The sequence below is a fragment of the Callithrix jacchus genome, chromosome 14, assembly GCF_049354715.1.
Source record: "Callithrix jacchus isolate 240 chromosome 14, calJac240_pri, whole genome shotgun sequence".
In the NCBI taxonomy this organism is placed as follows: Eukaryota; Metazoa; Chordata; class Mammalia; order Primates; family Cebidae; genus Callithrix; species Callithrix jacchus.
Window position 1 is genome coordinate 19364514 of NC_133515.1, and position 23992 is coordinate 19388505.

At 41.2% G+C, this 23992-nt stretch overlaps 1 protein-coding gene across 17 annotated transcripts in view; it reads left to right on the forward strand.

Moving 5' to 3' along the window:
- SEPTIN10 (septin 10) overlaps nucleotides 1-23992 on the forward strand; it is a 79704-nt gene that overhangs the window by 2217 nt on the left and 53495 nt on the right. For 3 of the 17 annotated variants that reach the window (XM_078348878.1, XM_078348881.1, XM_078348879.1), the window contains exon 2: nucleotides 6785-7867. The exons of 10 other annotated variants lie outside the window; for them this stretch is intronic. Coding sequence is in view for 3 of the 7 variants with exons in the window: in XM_078348879.1 (XP_078205005.1) it covers nucleotides 7668-7867 (200 nt within the window). In the remaining 4 variants the exon portion in view is untranslated. Of the gene's footprint in view, nucleotides 1-5485; nucleotides 5583-6784; nucleotides 7868-23992 lie in introns of all 17 variants that reach the window. 4 more of the 17 variants (XM_078348882.1, XM_078348877.1, XM_078348875.1 and 1 more) reach the window with 3 other exon arrangements.

Genomic DNA, 23992 nt, shown 5'->3' on the forward strand with positions numbered 1-23992 from the left:
AATGTAAGCATAAGTCTTTAGTTCTCTGAGCTAGATGCCCAAGAATACAATTGTTGGGTCATATGGTAGTTGCATGGTTAGTTTTATAAGAAACTGCCAAACTTTCCCAGAATGGCCGTATTGTTTTCTGTCCCCACTAGAAGAGTATGAGAAATCCAGTTTCTGCACATTCTCACCAGCATTTGGTGTTGTTCCTATTTTTAATGCCATTCTTATAGATGTATAGTGACACATCATGGTAATTTTAACTTGCATTTCTCATGTTGTCACCCACGCTACAGTGCAGTGGTGCCAGCATGGCTCACTGCAGCCTCAGCCTGGACCTCCTGGGCTCAAGAGATCCTCCCATCTCAGCCACCCCAAGTAGCTAGGTCTATAGGTACATACCACCACGCCTGGCTAATTTTGTATTTTTGTAGAGGCAGGGGTGTGACCATGTTGCCCAGGCTGGTCTCAAACTCCTGGGCTCAAGCAATCCTCCCATCTCAGCCTTCCAACGTATTGCCTGTTTTCTAGATTTTTTTTTCTGTTGCTTTTTTAGGTATGCTAGATTCTAGTCCTTTCTCAGGTTTTGTTTTCTCTCAGTCTGTAGTTTATCTTTTCATCTTCTAAGAGGATCTTTTGCAAAGCAAAAGTTTAAATTTTGTTGAAATTGATCATTTTTTCCTCTTATAGATTGTGCTTTTGGTGTCAAGAACTCTGCCTAACTTTGGATCCTGAAGATTTTCTCTTATTTTTTTTCTAAAGTTTTATAGTTTGTTTTACATTTAAGTCATGACCCATTTTGAGTTAATTTTTTTGTTAGGTGTCAGATTTAGATTGAGGGCAACTTTTTGGCCTGTGGATGTCCAGTTGCTCCAGCACCATTTGTTGAATAGGCTGCCCCTCCTTTATTGAATTGTTGATGCACTTTTGTCAAAAGTCAGTTGAGCATATTTGTGTGAGTCTGTTTTAGTCTATTTCTTGGTTCTCTATTAGCACACAGTCTTGATTCCTGTAGCTGTGTAAGTCTGAAGTAAGGTAGATTGATTTCTCTCATTTTATTTCTCCCCCTACAAAGTTTTAGCTATTCTAATTCTGTGAACTTTCTATATGTTTTAGAATCATCTTATCTGGCTGGATGCTGTGGCTCACACCTGTAATCCCAGCACTTTGGGAGGTTGGTGGGCGGATAACCTGAGGTGGGGAGTATGAGACCAGCCTAACCAACATGGAGAAACTCCATCTCTACTAAAAATACAAAACTAGCTGAGCATAACAGCGCATGCCTGTAATCCCAGCTACTTGGGAGGCTGAGGCAGGAGAATCGCTGAACCCTGGAGGCAGAGGTTGCGGTGAGCCAAGATTGTGCCATTGCACTCCAGCCTGGGCAACAAGAGCAAAACTCTGTCTCAAAAAAAAAAAAAAATGAATTTTGCTGGGATTTTGAGAAGAATTACATTAAATCTGTTTATCAATTTAGGGAGAATTGATAGCTTTACTATGTTGAATCTTCCAACTCATCTACATAATATTTCTTTTCATTTTTTAATATATTCTTTGATTTATTTTCATTTTCATTTATTTATTTATTTATTTTTGAGAAAGCCTTACTCTGTCGCCCAGGCTGGAGTACAATGGCACAATCTCAGCTCACTGCAACCTTCACTTCCCCAGGTTCAAGCGATTCTCCTGCCTCAGCCTCACAAGTAGCTGGGATTACAGGTGCCTGCCACTGCACCTGGCTAATTCTTTGATTTCTTTTATTGTCATTAGGCAGTCATCAGCATATAACTCCTGTGTATATTTTGTTAGATTTACACCTAGGTACTTAATTTTTTGAATATTTGTTACAGATACTATTTTTTAATTTCATTATTCACAAAATTCTTTGTTAGTATATAGAAATAGTTGATTTTTCTATTTTATCTTGTATGCTGTGACTTTGCTAAATTCATTTATTTTAGGAGTTGGGATTTCTTTAAATTCCTTGGGATTTTCCCCATGGACAGTCATATTATTCACAAATAAGAACAATTTTATTTCTTCCTTTATCTGTCTGCCTTTTATTTTCAGCCTTCTTGTGTTGTGTGTTGTATTGTCTAGATTCTAGTACTATGTTCAATAATGGTGGTAAGAGCAGACCTCTTTGCTTTATTTCTGATGTTGGGGAACTGCATTCTGTCTTTCATCATAGCAGTAGTTTTTTTATAGATGCTTTTTATCAAGTTCACGGGACTTGTGTTCTGTAGGTTTTATGTACTATCTTTGTCTTGGTATCAGAGTAATGCTAGCTTCATAAAATGTATTGGGAATAAGTGTTCCCTTTTCCATTTTCTTTTCTTTTCTTTTATTTTTGGATAGAGTTTCACTCTTGTTGCCCAGGCTGGAGTACAGTGGTGCAATCTCGGCTCACTGCATCCTCTGCCTCCTGGGTTCAAGTGATTCTCCTGCCTCAGCCTCCCGAGTAGCTGGGATTACAGGCATGTGCCACCACTCCTGGCTAATTTTGTATTGTTTATAGGGATGGGGTTTCTCCATGTTGGTCAGGCTGATCTCGAACTGGAGACCTCAGGTGATCCTCCCACCTCGGCCTCACAAATTTTTGGGATTACAAGTGTGAGCTTCCACGCCCAGCCTCCTTTTACATTTCCTGAAAGAGATTGTGTAGAATTGGTGTTAATTCTTTAAATACTTGTCAGGATTCTTGAATGAAATTATCTGGGCTTGAAAATTTATGTTTTGGGAGTTTTAAAGTTGCAAATTCAAATTTCCTCAGTAGTTACCAGGCTGTTTATATTATTTCTTGCTGGGTGAGTTGTGGTAATTTGTGGTTTTTGAGGAATTGATTCATTCCTTCCAGGTTGTCAAATTGATGTGAATAGGGTTGACTATAGTATTCCCTTATTATCCTTTCGAAGTCTTCAGGATCTGTAGTGATATCTCTGTTTCATTCATGATACTAGTAATTTGTGTGTCTGCTTTTGTCAATCTTGCTAGTAGTTTGTCAATTTAATCCATCTTTTTAAAGAACCAGCTTTTCATTTCATTGACTTCTATTGTTTTTGTTTTCAATATCATTGACTTCTGATCTTTGTGCTTAAGAATTATTTCCTTCTCTATTTCCTCTTCTACTTTGCTTGCTTTGGGTTTATTTTGCCTTTTTTCTGTTCTACATTCTCGAAGGAGGAGCTTGGATGCTTGATTTGAAATTTTCTCCATTCTAATATATGGTATTTTTTTTGCCTGGTAATTCTTTAATTTAAATATAACTGACTGCAGCAATAGTTCTATAACATGGCATAAATTAAAGATCAAAGTCTATGCATATTGTATCAGAGACTTGGCTTGAAAAATAAAAAATGACTGAGTATATTCACAAGGGTAAACTATGCTGTATGTTAATTCTAGGTGATGAAGAAATAAATGAATTTTCCTCTAAGCACAGTTTTAGTTTTGTTCCACAGATTTTGATGTTTTATTTACGATTTTATTAGGGTTCAGGTGATTCTCCTGCCTCAGCCTCCCGAGTAGCTAGGACTACAGGTGCATGCCACAACCCCTGCCTAATTTTTTGTATTTTTAGTAGAGATGGGTTTCACTGTGTTAGCCAGGGTAGTCTCCATCTACTGACCTGGTGATATGCCCACCTTGGCCTCCCAAAGTTCTGTTTTTACAGGTGTAAGCCACTGTGCCCAGCCTCATTTGATACTCTGAACAGATTTTCAGATCTTTCTTTTTTGAGATAGAGTTTTACTCTTGTTGCCCAGGCTGGAGTGCAGTGGGGCGATCTTGGCTCACTGCAACCTCTGCCTCCTGGGTTCAAGTGATTTTCCTGCCTCACCTCTTGAGTAGCTAGGATTACAGGCATGCACCAGAATAATTTCTTTTGTATTTTTAATAGAGACAGGGTTTCTCCACATTGGTCAGGGTGGCCTTGAACTCCCAACCTCAGGTGATCCACCCACCTCATCCTCCTGCTGTGCTGTGATTATAGGCGTGAGCCACCTGGCCCTTTTCAGACTTTTTTTTTTTTTTTTTTTTTTTTAATAGAAGGGGCTATTAAAACTCAGGGAAGTTTAGCGTCTTGCCCAAGGAATCACAGCTGGTGATCATGATACCTGCTTTGTGCCATATTGTCTCTGCCATTATCTCCACCATGACCCTTATTAGGAATTGCATCTGTTCTATGATTTGGGTGATCCTGACTGTATAATTACTTAGTGCTGACTGAGATAGTGGATCTTAAAGTAGTGTTGAGTACAGTCCACTGACTGCCTTTTCCTGTCCCGAGGAACACAGCCATAATCTTCCACTTTTTCAGTTATCCTTACCTTTTTTTTACGTAGTGTCTAAATTTTTGCAATTCCTGTCTGAGTTTGTCATTTCCTGTTTTTTAGCTACAATGCTTCTGAACCCTTTTTTTCTCTTTCCTCCTCAGATATTCTTCAGTGAGGATAATTTTTGTATCTCAGAGGCTTCCCTCATTTGTTTTACTTTCTGTCTTGGAAGTTGTGATTCTTAATTTTCTTTCATGTCCTGGTAATTACAACCTCCGCGCCTTTGGATATTCCCATCTCTTCATCTGGAGATCCTATGAGCGTTGTAGTATAATGAAAGACTCAGTTCCCATGCCACTTCCTCTGAAGCTTTCCCAGAGAACCCCAGCCCCCATCACCAGAGATACTGCTTATTTGGCATTTGGTCATATGCTACCTTGCAGTACCTCCTAATTTATGTTTTTGCATTGTTAATTATCTAGTAAGCTCTGCATTTTTTCATCCTTAATTAAATGTTCTGTCTTCAGGAAGAGCAACTTGTGTTATTCTTAGCATCCTCCATGCCATACTCATATATCTTTGAGGACAGGTGTTGATTATTTTTTGTATGGAAAGTACATTATCTTGGACAATTTTATTCTTGCTGAATGTTAAATGAATAAATTTTAAATGATTGCAACCAGCCAGGAGCTTTTTGTTCATCTACCTGTATGTTCTAATGAAACCCCAACTTCTCTAGGCTGTAACACTGATAGTGTCATGCTTTTCAGATATTTCCAGACTGATTCTCATTATAATGTGGTCCCAAACTCTCTTTGGACTGATTGATTGATTGATATATTTTGGTGTGTGGGAGAGAAGGAGAAAGATGCTCTTAAATTTTTATAATCTACTACAGGATAGAGTCCTCTCTTCAAGAATACATATTGGACCCTTGTTTTCAACCATGTTAATCTTAATTTGTCTCTGCTTTAGATTTTGAGCATTTCTAGTATAAAATGCTTGATGCTGAAAGTTTTTGTAATGAGAACTTTAATTCTTACATTTTCTTCTGATTATATATGGAAAGTTGATTTAGATAGTGCTTTATTTAGAGAATTTAACACTTTGTAGAATTTGTGTCTACTACAAATATTTTAAATTCTGATGTTAAATATGATAAAAACAAATATCCTGATTTAGTAGCTTGGGATATAGCACTTATACTTTGTTGGTATTACTTTTAGTAAATAGGTCTGTGCCAAGTAGGATGGGTTCCCCAGCTCCTCTACACTAACTTCACCAGCTTAGGATCACATGACCAAGGAGCTTACCAAAAATAAGGTAGAAGTATGGCTATTTTCTCTGATTTCCTTCATGTTCCTCCCTTTAGAATCAGATCAAGTTCATCCTGCCCTCTGTGTGGTCCATTTTTATGGGGATAGCAAGAAAGTCCTATTGTCTTAGAGTGAATGTTACATAGAAAGAGTTAATAAATTGTGAACTATTAGGTAGGGAGTATATTGATAGATACCTTGAATGTTTTGTGAGTGGTCTGTATCCCAGTTTCTTCGTGGACAAATAAAAGCTGTGCATGGTGAAATTTTTCCTTAGCTGCATATATACTATTTGGCAGGAATATCACTTTGAGCTCTAAATTAGGCCAGAATTACTCTGATGATTTTTGAAAATTAAAATAAAAACCTGCCTTTGTTATAAAGGACCTTTGTTTTAAGAGAAATGGTTTGGCTGGGCATGGTGGCTCACACCTGTAATCCCAGCACTTTGGGAGGCCAGGGTGGGTGGATCACCTGAGGTCAGGAGTTCGAGACCAACCTGGCCAACATGGTGAAACCCCTTCTCTACTAAAAATACAAAAATTAGCCGGGCATTATAGCATGTGCCTGTAATTCCAGCTACTTGGGAGGCTGAGGCAGGAGAATCACTTGAACATGGGAGGCAGAGGTTGCAGTGAGCAGAGATTGTGCCACTGCACACTCCAGCTGAGGGATCTATGGGGATCGCTCCCACGTGAGGCCCCTGGGAAATGGGCCTCGCCATGCAGTGAGCTTGAGCCCAGACACAGATCCCTGGTTGGGGGAGTCGAGCTGAGGGAAAGCAGGATCCAAGAGAGGGACTATGTTATTCTAAATAATTAACAGACATTACTTTATGGATATGAGGACTTGGGAGGCATTGTGTCTACTTTCGGCTTCTTATGGTTTATTGCTTGATTGTGTTGACTTTGGACCTGTGTTACAGGGCGTGACTGTAACTTACTTACCTTGACCTATTGGGCGTAACCTACTTACTGGAAGTAACCTACTTACTGGGCATAGCCTACTTACTGAGCTTAACTTACTTACTGGGCGTAACTTGCTTACTGTAACTTAAGTACGTTAATCTGGTGTAAACAACTTTAACTTCAGAAAAGTATATAATGAAACACATTGCAGAAATAAAATTGCTGCATGAGCACAGCGCATGTAGCCCTCCAGACCTCGCCTTTTCTATCTCCTTTTTTTCCGGCGTGCGCTCTCTTCCAGGTTTGGGACCCTCTCGCTGGATGAGATTCCCGGGCTCGCGTTCAGTTTGCAACAGCTGGCGCCCAACGTGGGGTGAGTCAGTTCACAACAGCTGGCGCCCGAACGTGGGACCTGGAAACGAGGGACAACCGTGACGCCTACAAACTATAGAGGTGAAGCTGCAGAGTGAGTGAGTGAATAACCTTTTCATCTGGAGTAAAACATGAGGCAAATAGAATCTAAAGAGCATAAATTGGACAGCTTTTGCAACATATGATTAAGTCACATGGCCGTGACATTAAAACTGTTGAGGAATTTGTGCACATAGTGCGCGAGCTTTGTCTGTGGGTTGTGGATTCTGAGATTAAACTTAAAACTGAGGGAGCAAGGAGCGTGCAGTGCTCTCGCGTGCTCTTGTGCCACTCGCGTGACTGGCCGGTGTGTGTGCAAGGTGCCGGCTCCCGGGACACGGACTGCCAAGTGCGCGCCACTGGGAGGGGCGTCCAGGTCTGAGGAGGCTACACAGGTCGGCGCGAGGTGCAGGCGGGCAGGCCCAGCGCTCACTCACCTCGCGTCTCCTCCTGTGGTGGCTGCTCCTCAGCACCGCCAGCCCTAGCGCTGCTCCCCGGGCTGGCCAGAGAGAAGTCAGCAGAGACGGCCGCCCCAGCTCGGCAGGAAGTAAGTCAGCGAAGGCGACGGCGGCCCCAGCCTGGCCAGAGAGAAGTCAGCAGCGGCGGCCCTCGAGAATTTGGTGGCGGCGGGACCCGCAGAGCCACTTTGTGTGCAACCCCACGAGGGAGGGCGGCGCAACCACCTGACAGAGACCCAAGCGCTCGATGCACCTTCCGCCCGCATGAGGAGGAGAGGCCGGTAGAGGACTGTGAACGAAAAGTTGTCCCCCAGGATGGACTTCACCGCACAGCCCAAGCCTGCCACTGCCCTCTGTGGCATTGTGAGTGCCGACGGGAAGGTCGCTTACCCTCCTGGTGTAAAAGAGATCACTGACAAGATCACCACGGATGAGATGATCAAACGCCTGAAGGTTTTGGGGTTCCTTAACGTTTCTGGACCTTGGTATGATGATGGGAACTCAAATGGATATTGGTAAGAAAATTGATGAAAAACTTAATGCTTGGGAACAAACTGTTACTATTCTTGGTGACTAATATTCCTTATAATGACACTAAATGACAGTGGCCTCTTGTTAAGGCCCATTTACAAGGAATTTGGACTCATGACAATTTCCTTCTCCCGGTACTCTTTCCCTTATGTTCTCCTCCCTTCAACAATTGTGGCTCAAGCTTTTTGAGTTGCATCTAAAACAGAAGGGGGAATTGAGGGATCTGTGGGGATCGCTCCCACGTGAGGCCCCTGGGAAATGGGCCTCACCATACGGTGAGCTTGAGCCCAAACACAGATCCCCGGTTGGGGGAGTCGAGCTGAGGGAAAGCAGGATCCAAGAGAGGGACTATGTTATTCTAAATAATTAACAGACATTACTTTATGGATATGAGGACTTGGGAGGCATTGTGTCTACTTTCGGCTTCTTATGGTTTATTGCTTGATTGTGTTCACTTTGGACCTGTGTTACAGGGCGTGACTGTAACTTACTTACTTTGACCTATTGGGCGTAACCTACTTACTGGAAGTAACCTACTTACTGGGCATAGCCTACTTACTGAGCTTAACTTACTTACTGGGCGTAACTTGCTTACTGTAACTTAAGTACGTTAATCTGGTGTAAACAACTTTAACTTCAGAAAAGTATATAATGAAACACATTGCAGAAATAAAATTGCTGCATGAGCACAGCGCATGTAGCCCTCCAGACCTCGCCTTTTCTATCTCCTTTTTTTCCGGCGTGCGCTCTCTTCCAGGTTTGGGACCCTCTCGCTGGACGAGATTCCCGGGCTCGTGTTCAGTTCACAACATCCAGCCTGGGCAACAAGAGTGAAACTCCATCTCAAAAAAAAAAAAAAAAAAAAAAAAGAGGAATGGTTGACTAATGTGTGTAGATGAGAAATGTTCCTATTGACAACTGTCAACTAAACTTAGTGACTAGTTCTGCTCAACCTGAGTCAGGGCTTCGGAAACAGACATTGCACTTTTCCTTATCTCCAGCATAATTGTAAGATCTTTTTTCCCATTTACACTGCATGAAATCTACTTTATAGAAAGTCCTTTTGTCCTTTTATACAAGTATAGATACCCCCAGTCAGGTTAGTCAGTGGGTGACTTTCCTAACACCTAGTGAGATCCTGGGAATCAAGGAAGTCAGAGTTTCCCTAGGGGTGAACACACATGGGTAGTTTTGATTTTGGGTAATTTGGGTGGGGAATCAGGGGAGGGGAGGGCTGTAAAAAGGAGGTGGGAAAAGACTAAATCTAAACTTTGCCTGTTTCAAGGTTTATCTAGAACAGTTTTTCTCAACCTTTTTTTTTCATTATTGCCCTCTTAGGAGAAAAATTAAATTTAAAGAAAATGTAATTAATAACAGATTTAATTTTTATTAAATTGATTAGCCCAAGTTCTCCCTAACTGGAGGAATCCAGTACTAAAGTATAAACATTTTTCAGGTAAGATTGAGCTTTGGTGAGGGCCACCAATCATTAATTAGTTAATTCATTTATTTATTTTTATCCTCCCAAGAACCAATTTCTGCTTTCTTTATGGGGAGAGAGAATACAGGTACTGCCCCCATTGAGAATGCATGATCTGTAGTTAACCATTCTAGAAATAGGGCAACTTCCTTCTTAGTCTGCTGCTAGATTTGAAAACAGTCTAAGACTGTAAATACTCTGTACATTATAGGGTAAATGAGGCATTTGGGAACCTGCTCAGGAGATTGGCTATAATACTGTTTCTGTGGAAACTGTATTCTTAATCCATGCAGCTTACTAATATAAACTTTTGGAAAATACAAATTATTTGTGTGATTATGATTTATACTACCTTTACGTAAACAGAATGAAAGCTTTTTACAAAAGCTCAATATTGTGCTAAGTAGTAAAGATAGAGATGGGCATGGGTTAGTGGAGAAGAGCTGGCTAGACATTTTAGACAGGAAGAAGATTCACTGTCTTACACTGTTGATATGCTCAACCTTAACATGAGTAGCCTTTCAGTTCTTAGTTACCATTCATCAAGGAAACAGCTTTAAATTTTTCCTTAGAGCAAAATTTTTTTTAATGAAAGGGAACTTTTTAGCTATTATTTTCAACTTCCTTGGATATATTTTTGTTCTTAGTGGTATAGTAATCTCTAAAGATCTGTTTTGTTTTTTTTTTTGTTTTTTTTTTTTTTAAGAGATGGGGTTTCACCTTGTTGGTCAGGGTGGTTTCAAACTCCTGACCTCAGGTGATCCACCCACCTCAGCCTCCCAAAGTGCTGGGATTACAGGTGTGAGCCACCATCCCAGGCCATCTCTAAAGATTTTTGCAGGTAATAAAGTAGTCAAGATATATTTTTGTGTGGACTTGTCCTTTGTGGCTGTAACTATGTTTACCACAGTAATTAAATGCTACCAGATGCTGAAGTGCATTAACCATGGCAAGTACGTCCCTTGTGTTATCATATTTTATTCTCCCGCCCATGAGCTGAGTGAGTACTGTTATCTCCAGTTTTTGGGTAAGATGCAACTTTGTCAGACACGCTTGCACAAAATATCTCATTTGTTCCATGTTGTCTTTGTACCTCCTTGCCCCAGATCTCATTCTGGGCTTTGGCAGTTCTTAATGTTGCAGCATTTTGCATCTGTTGCTACTATAAACAGCTTCTTAACCTACATTTATAATGATGTCATGTTAACTCTTCTTCGTGACATGGGTCATTGAGAGAATTTCTAGGGGCTCTCTGTTTTGATAGAAGATAGGCTGCTTGTCATATAGTAACAGAGATTCTGTTGTATAGAAAAGAATTATAATTTATAGTTTCCATGTAACTCTGAGGGCCAAAGAACCTATTACAGCATTACAAGTTGAACAGTTGGAGAAAATATTTTAATTTTGTTTTGTATTTGCATATTTTGTTGATTACAAAAATTATACATATATGTCAGGCGTAGTGGCTCACACCTGTAATCCCAGCGCTTTGGGAGGCTGAGGCAGATGGATCACGAGATCAGGAGAAAGAGACCTTCCTGGCTAACATGGTGAAACCCCATCTCTACTAAAAATACAAAAAATTAGTCCAGTGTGGTGGCACGGGCCTTTAGTCCCATGTACTCAGGAGGCTGAGGCAGGATAATCACTTGAACCCAGGAGGTGGAGGTTGCAGTGAGCCAATAGTGCCACTGCATTCCAGCCTGGGTGACAGAATGAGATTCCGTCTCAAAAAAAAAAAAAAAAAAAATATATATATATATATATATATATATACACATACATTATTTAGTTTATCCGCAGACATTCTGATTCGTTTTTGTTAGCTATACTTTCCCATTTTCCTACATTTTAGTCAGAAAATTCTGTTAAACTCTTATGAATTAACATTTTAAATTCAAGTCCAATTTATATACAACAAATTTACCCTTTTTAGTATAAGATTCAATGGGTTATGGTGAAGGCATACAGTTGTGTGACCACCAGCTATATAGACTAGTTCCATAACCCTCCAAAATGCCCTGGTGGTGTTTGTAGTCAACCTCTTATCCTAACCTCCTCTGTTAGCCACTGTCAATTTTTCTGCCCCTATTGTTTTGCCTTCCACAGTGTCAGTTGTATGGAATTATCATAGCCTTTGTGCTGGCTTCTTTCACTCAATGACATACTTTTGAGATTCATCCATGTTTTATCGCTGAGTCATATAGCATTGTATTGATGTGCCACAATTTAGTTTATTCAACCTTTCTCCATTTTAAGAGCATATGGGCTGTTTCCAGTTTTTGGCAATTATGAACGAGACTACTATATACCTTTACAGGTTTTTGTGTGAATGTAAGTTTTCTTTTTTCTTTTTTTTGAAATGGAGTTTCGCTTTTATTGCTGAGGCTGGAGTGCAGTGCCACGATCTCAGCTCACTGCAACCTCTGCCTCGGGTCCAGGCTGTTCTCCTGCCTTAGCTTCCTGAGTAGCTGAGATTACAGGCATGCACCACCACACCTGGCTAATTTTTTGTATTTTTAGTAGAGATGGGGTTTCTCCATGTTAGTTGGGCTGGTCTTGAACTCCTGACCTTATGTGATCCACCCATCTCAGCTTCCCAAAGTGCTGGGATTACAGGCGTGAGCTACTGTGCCCAGTGGCTTTTCTTTTCTTTTTTCTTTTGAGATGGAGTCTCACTGTTGCCCAGACTGGAGTGCAGTGGCCTGATTTTGGCTCACTGCAACCTCTGCCTCCTGGGTTCAAGTGATTCTCCTGCCTCAGCCTCCTGAGTAGCTGAGACTACAGGCGTGCACCACCACACCTGGCTAATTTCTGTGTTTTTAGTAGAGACGGATTTTCACCATGTTGGCCAGGCCAGTCTCAAACTCCTGACCTCCAGTGATCCACCTGCCTTGGCCTCCCAAAATGCTGGGATTACAGGTGTGAGCCACCATGCCCAGCCAAATGTTTTCATTTCACTTGGGTCAATATATAGGAGTAGGATTGCTGAGTGGTATAGTCAATATGAGTTTAACTTAAAAAAGAAACTGTCATACTGTTTTACAAGGTGGTAGTACCAGTTTATATTCCTACCAGTGATGAATGAGAGTCTGTGTTGTTCTGCATCCTTGCCAGTACTTGATATTGTTAGCTTTTTTTTTGTTAGCCGTTCTGATAGGTATGTAGTGATATCTCACTGAGGTTTTAGTTTGCATTTCCCTAATGACTCATGATGTTGAGCATCTTGTCATGTGCTTATTGGCTATCTGTATATCTTTGGTCAAGTGTTGAGTCTTTTCCCGATTTTTAACTGGGTTATTGTCTAATTATTGAGTTGTATAAATTTTAAATATATATATATGTATATTTGTTGTTATTATATAAGTCCTTTATGAGACAGATGCAGATGATTTACAGGTGTTCTATAAAAGGATAAAAGACTGTCTTGTTGTTTCAGTCTCTTTTTTCTTTTTTTTGGGACATGGTCTTCCTCTGTCTCCCAGGCTGGAGGGAGAGCAGGGGCATGATTATGGCTCACTGTAGCCTCAACATTCTCGGCTCAGGTGATCCCCTTGCCTCAGCCTCTTGAGTAGCTGGGACTACAGGTGTGTGCCACCACATCTGGCTAATTTTTAAAATTTTTTGTAGAGACGAGGTTTCACCATGTTGCCCAGCTGGTCTTGAACTCCTGAACTCAAGCCATCCGCCTGTCTGGGCCTCCCAAAGTGCTGGGATTACAAGCATGAGCCACTGTGCCCAGCTCAGTCTCTTAACTACATCTTTCGAAGAGCAAAAGATTTTTTATTTAAGTCCAGTTCATCACTTTTTTTTTTTTTTAATGGATTGTGCTTCTGGTGTTATAGCTAAAAAGTCTTTGCTTAAACCAAGTCACAAACATTTTATACTTCTAGAAGTTTTTAGGTCAGTGTTTCATTTTGAGTTATTTTTATGTATAGTACCAGGTATGAATCAAGGTTCTTTTTGCTTGTTTTAGCATATGGGCATCCAGTTGTTCCAGTCCTGTTTTTTTTTTTTTTAACTGTCCTTTCTCCATTGAGTTGCATTTGAACCTTTGTAAAAATCTCCTCCCTTCTGCCACCTCAGTTACACTCTATCATATTACTTCTTTCCTTCACAGCACTTACACATTTTGTTTTCTTGTTTAACTCTCTCTCCTCACTATAATGTAAGCCCTTGGAGGGGAAGAACCTTTGTGTGGTACAAAGGATGGGAAGGACATCCAGGCAGAGGGAATGGCTATTGTAAAGGGCCAGTGGTGGGTGGAACTTTGACATGTCTGAAACATGCTAGAGGAGGACATCAGTAGCAAGATGAAGCTGGCGAGTAGGTGAGGTCAGACCCTGTAGGGCCTTGGTGCAGCCATGGTAACCAGAGGAGGCTATGACTGGACACAAGAGGATTGCTTCAGAGTGGGAACAGGACATCATCAATGCATGATAGTGTTTGTCAGTGTGGCTGAAAAATTAGTGAGAATTTTCAATTAGTTATTACCTGTGTCTTATTCCACAGATTCCTAGAAAATTTTGCCCACTGCTATTCTTGGGTTAAGATGGGTCAAGCAGGCCAGTCGCAGTGGCTCATGCCTGTGATCCCAGCACTTTGGGAGGCGAGGCTGAGGTGGGCGGATCACAAGGTCAGGAGTTCAAGACTAGCCTCACCAATGTGGCGAAACCCCATCTTTCCTAAAAATACAAAAATTAGCCCGGCATGGTGGCGAATGACTGTAATCCTGGCTACTCAAGAGGCTGAGGCAGTAGAATCACTTAAACCCAGGAGGCAGAGATTGCAGTAAGCTGAGATTGTGCCATTGCACTCTAGCCTGGGCAACAGAGCAAGACTCCATCTCAAACAAAACAAAATAAAACAGGTCAAGCCTTCCTTCATTTATTTGTGATTTTAGTCAGAATACAGAAATATTTGACTACTTTTATGTTGACTGAACGTTTTCTCAGAGGGGATGTCTAGGAACCTTCTGTCATTAATGGAATCACTTTGTATTCTAGAATCTGTAAATGGAGTAGTTGACTGCCACACTCCTGTCACTTTCCAGATCATCCTCCTCTTCCACCTAACAGTTCTGACCAACACCCAGCTGTCATACTGTCTGCTAACCACATGCCTTTGTTGTAGTCATCTGAGACCCCTGCCCATCCTGGTGCCTGATGGTTTAGCTACTGGCTACCTATAATTCTCTAACATTAGACCTGTCAGAATTTTGGATGATTTCAGCATCTGCATAGATTATCCTTTTAGTCCCCACCTTTTCAGTTTTCGGCCCTTCTCCTTCTTAATGCTCCTCTAAGTGGGTAAATACAGACAGGGTAGAGGTGCCCATCACTTGCTCATGCTACCTCCACCTTTCCTATCCTCTTTTCCTGCCTTATTTTTTTTTAAATTTCATTTATTATCCTTTAGCAAGATGTATGTTTTACTGAGATTTTTGTCTCTCTTTTCCTAACTGGAATAGGAGCTGTATAAGAGCAGAGATTTTTCTGTTTTTTAAGTTATGCATCCCCAGTACTTAGGACAGTTTCTGCAACATAGTAGGCACTCAATACATAGCAACTGATTAAATGCATTTTTGTAGATATTTGAGGAAGACCTGTGTTCTTTTTTCTGCATTAGCCATTGTTAAATTCACATGATTAATAATATTAATGGATATCAAAAAGAGAGGGAAATATTTATTCTCCCACCAAGAATCAGACTTTATAATGCTTGTTCATATCCAGAAATCATTTTTACTTGTAACCATGTATTTGTCAACACAATCCTGTATTATTTTACCACCTAATATCACATTATATTAATTTCTCTCAATTTTCATAATTATTGCTTCTAATCTTTGTAGTAGCAATTGCCCATTGTAATAATAATTCCCCCATTTCAATATATGTAAGTTTTTTCTTCTTTTTGACTATTTATTTATTTATTTATTTATTTTGAGATGGAGTCTTGGTCTGTTGCCAGACTGGAGTGCAGTGGCATGACCTTGGCTGACCGTAACCTCCGCCTCCTGGGTTCAAGCGATTCTCCTGCTTCGGCCTCCCAAGTAGCTGGGACTGTAGGCACCCACCACCATGCTCAGCTAATTTTTGTATTTTAGTAGAGATGAGGTTTCACCATGTTGGCCAGAATGGTCTTGATCTCTTGACCTCATGATCCACCCACCTCAGCCTCCCAAAGTGCTGGGATTACAGGCGTGAGCCACCTCGCCCAGCCGATTTATTTATTTTTTTTTTTTGAGTATAAAAATAAGATAATATTTTATAAACTGTAGCCTGATACTAGTAATATGGTATAATTATATTTAGCCTAAAAACTAAGACTAACTGGCTTAATGAGAGTTAAGCTGTATCTTTAGTCAGTTGGTCTTATCAGTGTGGGACAATTCAGGTCTCAAGGAGCCAGTGGAAACTTCAAGAGAAGTGAGAATTACCACTGGAACATATATATTTGTTTTTGATAATGTAAAATTTACCCTAATTATATGTTTAACTAAAGATTTGAGTGATTACATAGGAGCTGTTTGAGGGATCCAAGGTGCTCATAGGAACCTTAAGCTCAGTAGTTCCAAAATTGCATCAAACCTGTGCTGATTCCTCTCCTTTTCTCTTTCCTGCTTCACAGAGTCATCTTCCCAGGGACCTTAGTTTGAGTCACTTGGACTTAGAGAGAATCATGAAGTCACTAAGTCATAAGGGACTACTGGCCTCCCTGGCCTCTTACAGCCTCACCTTTTTTGCTGTCCTTGCATATTTACATGTAAGCCTCCTTGGGCTTCAGTGATGAGTGAGCTCACTGTGGTTTTTCAACCATACCAGTTATATTTGCACCCTTGGCACATGCTGATTCCTCTACTGTTTTGAGATGGAGTCCTGCTCTGTTGCCCAGGCTGGAGTACAGGGGGGTGATCTCGGCTCACTGCAACTTTCATCTCCCAGGTTCAAGCAATTCTGTCTCAACCTCCCGAGGTGCTGGGATTATAGGCACATGCCACCACACCCAGCTAATTTTTTTTTTGGTATTTTTAGTTTTTAGTGAAGACTGAGGTTTCACCATATTGGTGAGGCTGGTCTTAAACTCCCAACCTCAGGTGATCCACCTGCCTCAGCCTCCCAAAGTCAGTACTTCGGGATTACAGGCATGAGTCACTGGGCCAAGCCTGTCTTGTCTTTATTTGCTAGGAAATTTCCTGTTTCTCCATCAAGTCTCTGCTAAAGCCTTTTCTTGCCAATGCCTTCTCTGACTATGCAGATTTCATTATGCCCTGAGTGTCTCTTCCATATTTTTAGTTGTATGGATGTCTCCCAATTGTACTAAAATTTAAATTGCAAGGTTATTGATTTATAGAGCTTTGATCCACAATGTCTAGGTCTGTTATTCTGTCCTTAAAATGTAAGGCTTTTAAAATAATATTGTGTACATTTGTGGAGTAATTGAAAAACAATAAGCATTGGTAAACTTCACACTGATTCCTAAATATTCTTTTTTCCCCAGATGTTCCTCGTCAACTTTAAGCCCTTTCAATGCTTTTTTTGTTTTTGTTTTTGAGTCAGGGCCTTGCTCTGTTGCCCAGGCTGGAGTACAGTGGCACAGTCACAGCTTGCTGCAGCCTTAACCTCCCAGGCTCCCAAGTGTTTGGGACCACAGGTATGCACTACTATGCCTGGATAAATTTTTTTTTTTTTTTTGAGACAGGGCTCCCTATGTTGTCCAAGATTTAAGTCCTTTTAATGGGTATTTATTTCTGTGCCTTCCTCATTTCTTTTTTTTTTCCTGAGATGGAGTTTTGCTTGTTGCCCAGGCTGGACTGCAGTGTCACCACCTTAGCTCACTGCAACCTCCAGGGTTCAAGCGATTCTTCTGCCATAGACACCTGAGTAGTTGAGATTATAGGTGCCCACCACCACACCTAGCTAATTTTTTTTTGTAATTTTTAGTAGAGATGGGATTTCAGTATGTTGACCAGGCTGGTCTCAAACTCCTGACCTCAAATGATCCGCCCACCTCTGCCTCCCGAAGTGCTGGGATTACAAGCAGGAGCCACCACGCCCAGTCTGCCTTCCCCTTTTCAGGTCCTCTCTCATTTGCTTTTCCTGGGTTAAATAAATGACTTCTCAAATTTCATTGGCTTTTGTGTCACCTAGCTTGCATGGAACATGCTCCCTTTCTGAGGAATTCAAGCCATCTAGTAATACTTTTTTTTTTTTTTTTGGAGACAGAGTTTTGCTTTTGTTGCCAGGCTGGAGTGCATGGTGCGATTTTGGCTCACTGCAACCTCTGCCTCCTGAGTTCAAGCAATTCTCCTGCCTTCCAAGTAGCTGGGATTATAGGCATGCACCACTACACCTGGCTAATTTTGTACTTTTAGTAGAGATGGATTTCACCGTGTTGGTCAGGCTGGTCTCAAACTCCTGACCTCAGGTGATCCACCTGCCTCTGCTTCCCAAAGTGCTGGGATTACAGGCATGAGCCACTGTACCCAGTCTACTTTTTATTTAAATAAGCCTGGAGATTTAGTTCTGCGGGGTCTTTTCATATCAGTAAGATGCAATTTTATTGTGTCTTTCCTTAATTTCCCTTTCTGTTCATGCAGTTTCTGTAAGTTGTTTGCATTCTTCACATCACATACTTTTCTCATTGCTTGTTCCAAGTATAGTCATAAAATCTGAGTTGAAAGGGACCTTAGAAGAGTGTTAGTTACCTTTGCTACCCACTTAGTACAGAAACCAGCTTTGTAGCATTGATGGTGGTTACTGTGCCGCTGTTGGAACCCTTCCAGGGCCTGAGCTCAGTGCTTCCTAGGCAGCTCATTTCTCTGTTAGGCAGCTGTAGCCCTTCAGTCATTTCCCTTCCTTGTGTCAAAATCTGCCTCTCTAGTCTATTCATGAGGTACAGGTTTTTCCCTTGGGAAGTTCATTTCCATATGACAGCATAAATATACTTTGCCGTTCCTTGATCCTCTTATGCTGCAATAGGCTAACAATATTGGGAAAAGTCTTAGTCCCTTGACTTGTACAGTACCAGAAAGTAACTCCTAGAACATTAGAAAACTTAATCTGTACGACATGAAACCACAAAAGAAAATTTACTTTTTTTACCTTCAGAGTGTAGAAAGATACTTTGAGCTTTATATTTAAGGAAGAAGTCATAAAGGAAAAGATTTATAGATTGGACTTTATGAAAACTGAAAAGATCAGTAGTAAATTAGGAAAAGATATCTATGATATGCATGAAAAGCAAAGAGTTATACCCAGCAGCTCTTACTAATAAATACCCTGATAGGCAAGTGGGAAAACTTGAATTGGTGATTTATGGAAATATACTAGAAATGGCCAGTAAGCTGAAAAATACCAGAAGTCAAATTAAGGTGTCAGTTTTGCCTGCCAAATTGACAAAAATTTAAAAATTGTTAATACCCTGTACTGATGAATATATAATGAAATGGACCCTTTTATACACTTGTGATAATTGTGAAATGAGTATTTGGTCATACCACTTCTGAAATCCTTAAAACTTCCAAAGTGATGTCTTTTGTATGCTAACAAGGTGACTATGGTGGCTGGCAGCCCCTAGGTAGCTTCAGGATGCGGCTGGTCACCAGAAATAACAAGGCAAGTTTAAAGGGTTGGGCTCCATCTCCCAGTCTCCAGGGAGGGAAGAGGGGGGCTGAAAGTTAATTGATCACCAGTGGCCAATGATTAATCAATTATGCCTGTGTAATGGAGGCTCCTTGAGAGCGAAGGACTGGGTTCAGAGAGCTTGCAGTTAGCCAAACATGTGGAGGCTTGCGCACATTCATGTGTTGGGAGACAGAAGCCTCTGGGTTTGGGACCCTTCCAGATCTTGTCCTGTGTATCTCTTTATCTGGCTATTTATTTGTATCCTTTAAAATATCCTTTGTAATAAACTGGTAAATGGAGCAAATGAGCAAATTAATTGAACCTGAGAACCCTGGTTTCTAGCCATTTGTCAGAAGCATTGGAAAATGACCTGGGGCTTGTGTTGAGCAGAAGTGGGGTTGGGATGGGGCAGAGTCTTGGGGACTTGCCCTCAGTCTGTGGGATAGGACTCTATTGCCAAGTAGATAGTGTCAGAATTAAATTAAAGGTCACACAGCTGGTATCCACTGCAAAACTGATTGCTTGTTTGCTGAGTGGGGAAAACTTCCCACGTTTGGTCACAAAATTATTCTCTGTTGTGTGAGAACAGAAGACAAACAGTTTGTGGTATTTTTTCAACTCATTGCTAATATTAGAAATATAAGTAGGCCCAGTCTTTTTTTGAGGGGCAGTTTGGCAATATGCTTGGAACAGGAATTATATTCTAGGAATTTAAGATATTGTCAGATGCACAGAATAATTAATGGTTATACAGGTGAGTTGGTTGGAATCCTCCTGGAAGCAGACACACAGGAGGAGCTAGCAGTATAGGAGATTTGTTGGAGATGAGGGACAGGGGGACTGTTGCCTGTGAAAGTTGAAGGGGGAGAAAGCAGGAAGTGTGGGTGGTGGGGAGAAAGCTTTCAGGCCCTGATCCAGATCTTGAGAGCTGTTCAAGGAAAGAAGGGAGGAAGCCCAGTTGGGCAGTGAGAGCTGCACAACAATGTGAATCTGACAAAGTCTGGGCCAGGCAGCCCTGACATCCCTACTGTGCCCAGTCTTCACCTACCAGCTGCCTAGGGAGAAAGTGGTCTTGGGTCTATATTGCAGCAGATTCCGAAGGCTCTGCAGGTGGAGACCATCAGTGAACTGCATTCTTTGAAGGCACAGGACTAGGTATTGCTTGAAGGGAGAATCGGAATGGTGTACCTCTTTGGGCGCCATGAGAGAAAGTTTATTGTAGTGTTAGTAAAACAGTTCAAATGGGAGTGTTCATTGCAGTATTACTAAAACAGCAGAAATTAGAAATGATATTTTTTCTATAATTTCTAATTAGGAGTAATTTTAAAATAAGATTGCATTTGCAATTTAAACTGTCTTTGTTATAGTGCAAGCTTTTGTTAAGCTTGTTAACTCTGTTTTATATGAACTACTATCAAGAATTTCCCCATCTTGATGATCTTTTGAGATTAAATAGTAGAATTTGCAGTTATCTTCTAACTTTTGTGTTTGTTGGAGTTTGACGGTATAATGGAGACACTATTTTGATGGGATTGGACAACCCTAAGCCTTGCTGTCCTAACAGCCTCCCAGGGAGATGCAAACAGGCCATGTGCACTGGAGGCCAACTTGCCGCTGTCTTATCTTGTTTAGTCTCTTTTTTTGTTTTGTTTTGTTTAGTTTTTGAGATGGAGTTTTGTTCTTGTTGCCCAGAGTAGAGTGCAATGGTGTGATCTCGGCTCACTGCAGCCTCTGCCTCCCAGGTTCAAGCAATTCTCCTGCCTCAGCCTCCTGAGTAGCTGTGATTACAGGCACACACCACCATGTCTGGCTAATTTTTGTATTTTTAGTAGAGGGTTTCATCATGTTGGTCAGGCTGGTCTTGAACTCCTGACCTCAAGTGATCCACTGGCCTTGGCCTCTCAGAGTGCTGGGATTACAGGCAAGAGCTACCACACCCAGCCTCCACCTGAGTTTTTTTTTTTTCTTGGTTGTGATTAGCATCCACTTCTAGCAGTATGGTCTGCATTAACTTGAATAACTAATGTAACTACTTGTTTTAGGAAAATTTTAGATCACTGTTAACCTGTAGCTTTATTTTAACATGAATTTTCCCTTAACCTGAAGATTTTATAAAAAGATTTAAAATAATCAGTCTGTGGAATCTTTCAAAGTATTTGTTTCTAGCCAAATACCCCTGCCCTCCTGAAACTCATAAAATAGGCCCAGATAATATTTATTTTTTATTTTTTGAGACTGAGTCTAGCTCTGTTGCCCAGGTTGGAGTGCAGTGGTGTGATCTCAGCTCACTGCAGTCTGCCTCCCAGGTTCAAGCAGTTCTCCTGCCTCAGCCTCTCGAGTAACTGGGATTACAGTCATGCACCTCCATGCCTGGCTAATTTTTGTATTTTTAATAGAGACGGGGTTTCACCATGTTGGCCAGGCTGGTCTTGAACTCCTGACCTCAGTCGATCCTCCTGTGGGCAGCCTCCCAAAGTGCTAAGATTACAGGCATGAGCAACTATGCCTGGCCTCCAGATGATAATTATTTAGGCCACTTTCTGCTTTTTGTTCTCTCTCTCTCTCTCTCTCTCTCTCTCTCTCTCTCTCTCCCTCTCTCTCCCCCTCTCCCCCCCTCTCCCCCTCTCCCCCTCTCCCCTTCTCCCTCTCCCTCTCCCTCTCCCTCTCCCTCTCCCTCTCCCTGCCACCGCTCTCGCTCTCGCTCTAGCTGTTATTGTCCTAAAGAATGCCAGGAAACACCTCATAGAAGCCCAAGGGACAGTTTGGTTCTATATTTTGGACTAACTTTGTAAAAATAAAGATTTTGGAGAAGTGAAGTTAAAGTGAAGCAATTATAAACCTTGTTGCCTGAGGTTCATTGTTCTGCCCAAGGGGAGGCCGTAAGGCATTTTCAGAAATGTTTCCCAGTAGGGTAAGGAAAGTTGTTATTTAGGGTTCTGTTGGGAAAGAACCATCAGAAGTTTATCTGTTATGGTGGATAGGAAAAGGCCATGTCTCCCAAGGGCCCCAGGATGAATTGTGTGTCTGTCACATTGCCTGTACCCCACAAACTGAGATATATATATGTATGTATATGTGTATGTGTATGTATATGTATATGTATATGTATATGTATATGTATATGTATATGTGTATATTCGAGCTGGAGTCTTGCTCTGTCACCCAGGCTGGTACAGTGTAGTGGCACGATCTCGACTCACTGCAACCTCTGCCTCCCAGGTTAAAGCAATTCTCCTGCCTCAGCCTCCTGAGTGGCTGGGACGACTACAGGTGTGTGCCACCACACCTGGCTAATTTTGTATTTTTAGTAGAGAATGGGGTTTCATCATGTTGGCCAGGCTGGTCTCAAACTCCTGACCTCAAGTGATCCGCCCTCCTTAGTCTCCCAAAGTGCTGGGATTATAGGCATGAGCCACCTTGCCTGGCCCAAACTGAGGTTTTAAAGAAGGTGGAGTACCTGACCTTCCTCCAGCTATGCCACATTTGGCACTTCTTTCTAGGACTCATAGATAATACAACTTTTTAAAAAGTATATGTTAGACTTTGGTAGGAGTTAAATTACTGTATAGGATTTTTTCCTTTAGGAAAGTAGGTGTGTAAATTTATATATGATTTGTGTGTGCCTGATGTATGTATATATATCTTTAAAATAGAAGCTATAGAAAAAGCAAATTGACTATGTAGTCAAAGGTGGGTTGAGATGGTTAGTCTCCTTACCTCCTTGTGCGTTGAAATGAGGTTGTGGTTGCTTGCTGTGCCTATATGTTTCTCTGAGACACAGTCACAAGATCAAGGGCCATATCTTATTGCTGTTGAGACCATCAAGCCCAGCTGAGTGGTTTACACATACTAAGTAAGTGGTCAATGATAGAGCAGGCCAGAATTCTACTTGCAGATTTTTAATTTTTTTCTAATTTAGTGTTTCTTAGCCTTATACTGAGCTCTGTTTGCCATTAGAGGGATTCAGCCAACTCTTGTCCTATTATTTTCCCTGCTAGTTTATTAAAACTCGTTTCTAGCTGGGCACGTTGGCTTAACGCCTATAATCCCAGCACTTTGGGAGGCTGAGGCAGATGAGCTGCTTGACCTCAGGAGTGTGAGACCAGCCTGGGCAGCAGAGTAAGACCCCATCTCTCCAAAAAAATTAGTCAGGCATGGCTGGGCATGGTAGCTCATGCCTGTAATCCCAGCACTTTGGGAGGCCAAGGCACACAGATCACCCGAGGTCGGGAGTTTGAGACCAGCCTGACCAACGTGGAGAAACCCCATTTCTACTAAAAATAGAAAATTAGCTGGGCGTGGTGGCACATGCCTATAATCTCAGCTCCTTGGAAGGCTAAGGCAGGAGAACTGCTTGAACCCAGGAGGTGGAGGTTGTGATGAGCCAAGATTGTGCCATTGCACTCCAGCCTGGGCAACAAGAGCGAAACTGTGTCTCAATAAATAAATAAGTAAAAGTAAGTAAGTAAGTAAGTAAAGTAAGGCCTGCTCGCATGCGCCTGTGGTCCCAGCTACTCAGGAGGCTGAGGCAGGAGGATAGCTTGAGTCTGAGAGGTGGAGGATCTTGGCAGTGAGCCGAGCTTGTGGCACTGCATTCCAGCTTGGCTGACACAGCCAGAACCTGTTTCAAAAATAAATAAATAATTAAATTGAAAAAAATAAAAACCTTTTCCAGTGTTAAACTTGTTTTGGAAATTTAACTGGCCAAGTAGTACTAATGGAAAATATTTGAAACAATGATTTATATTACTTTTATGTGATTCATTTAAACTTCCTGATCAAAATATTTATCTGCTGATATTTTGAGTAGGCTTTTTGTCAGATGTACAGAAACACAGTAAGTGAATAAACAAAAGCAGATATTTGATATGAACTTATATTAATGACAAATTTAACCTATATTTTATTGAGGTTTAATGGCAAATGAGTATAAAGCCTCTAATATTTTTCTAAGCAAATTTTACTTATCAACACTAAGCAGCATTTCACCAAAACTCATC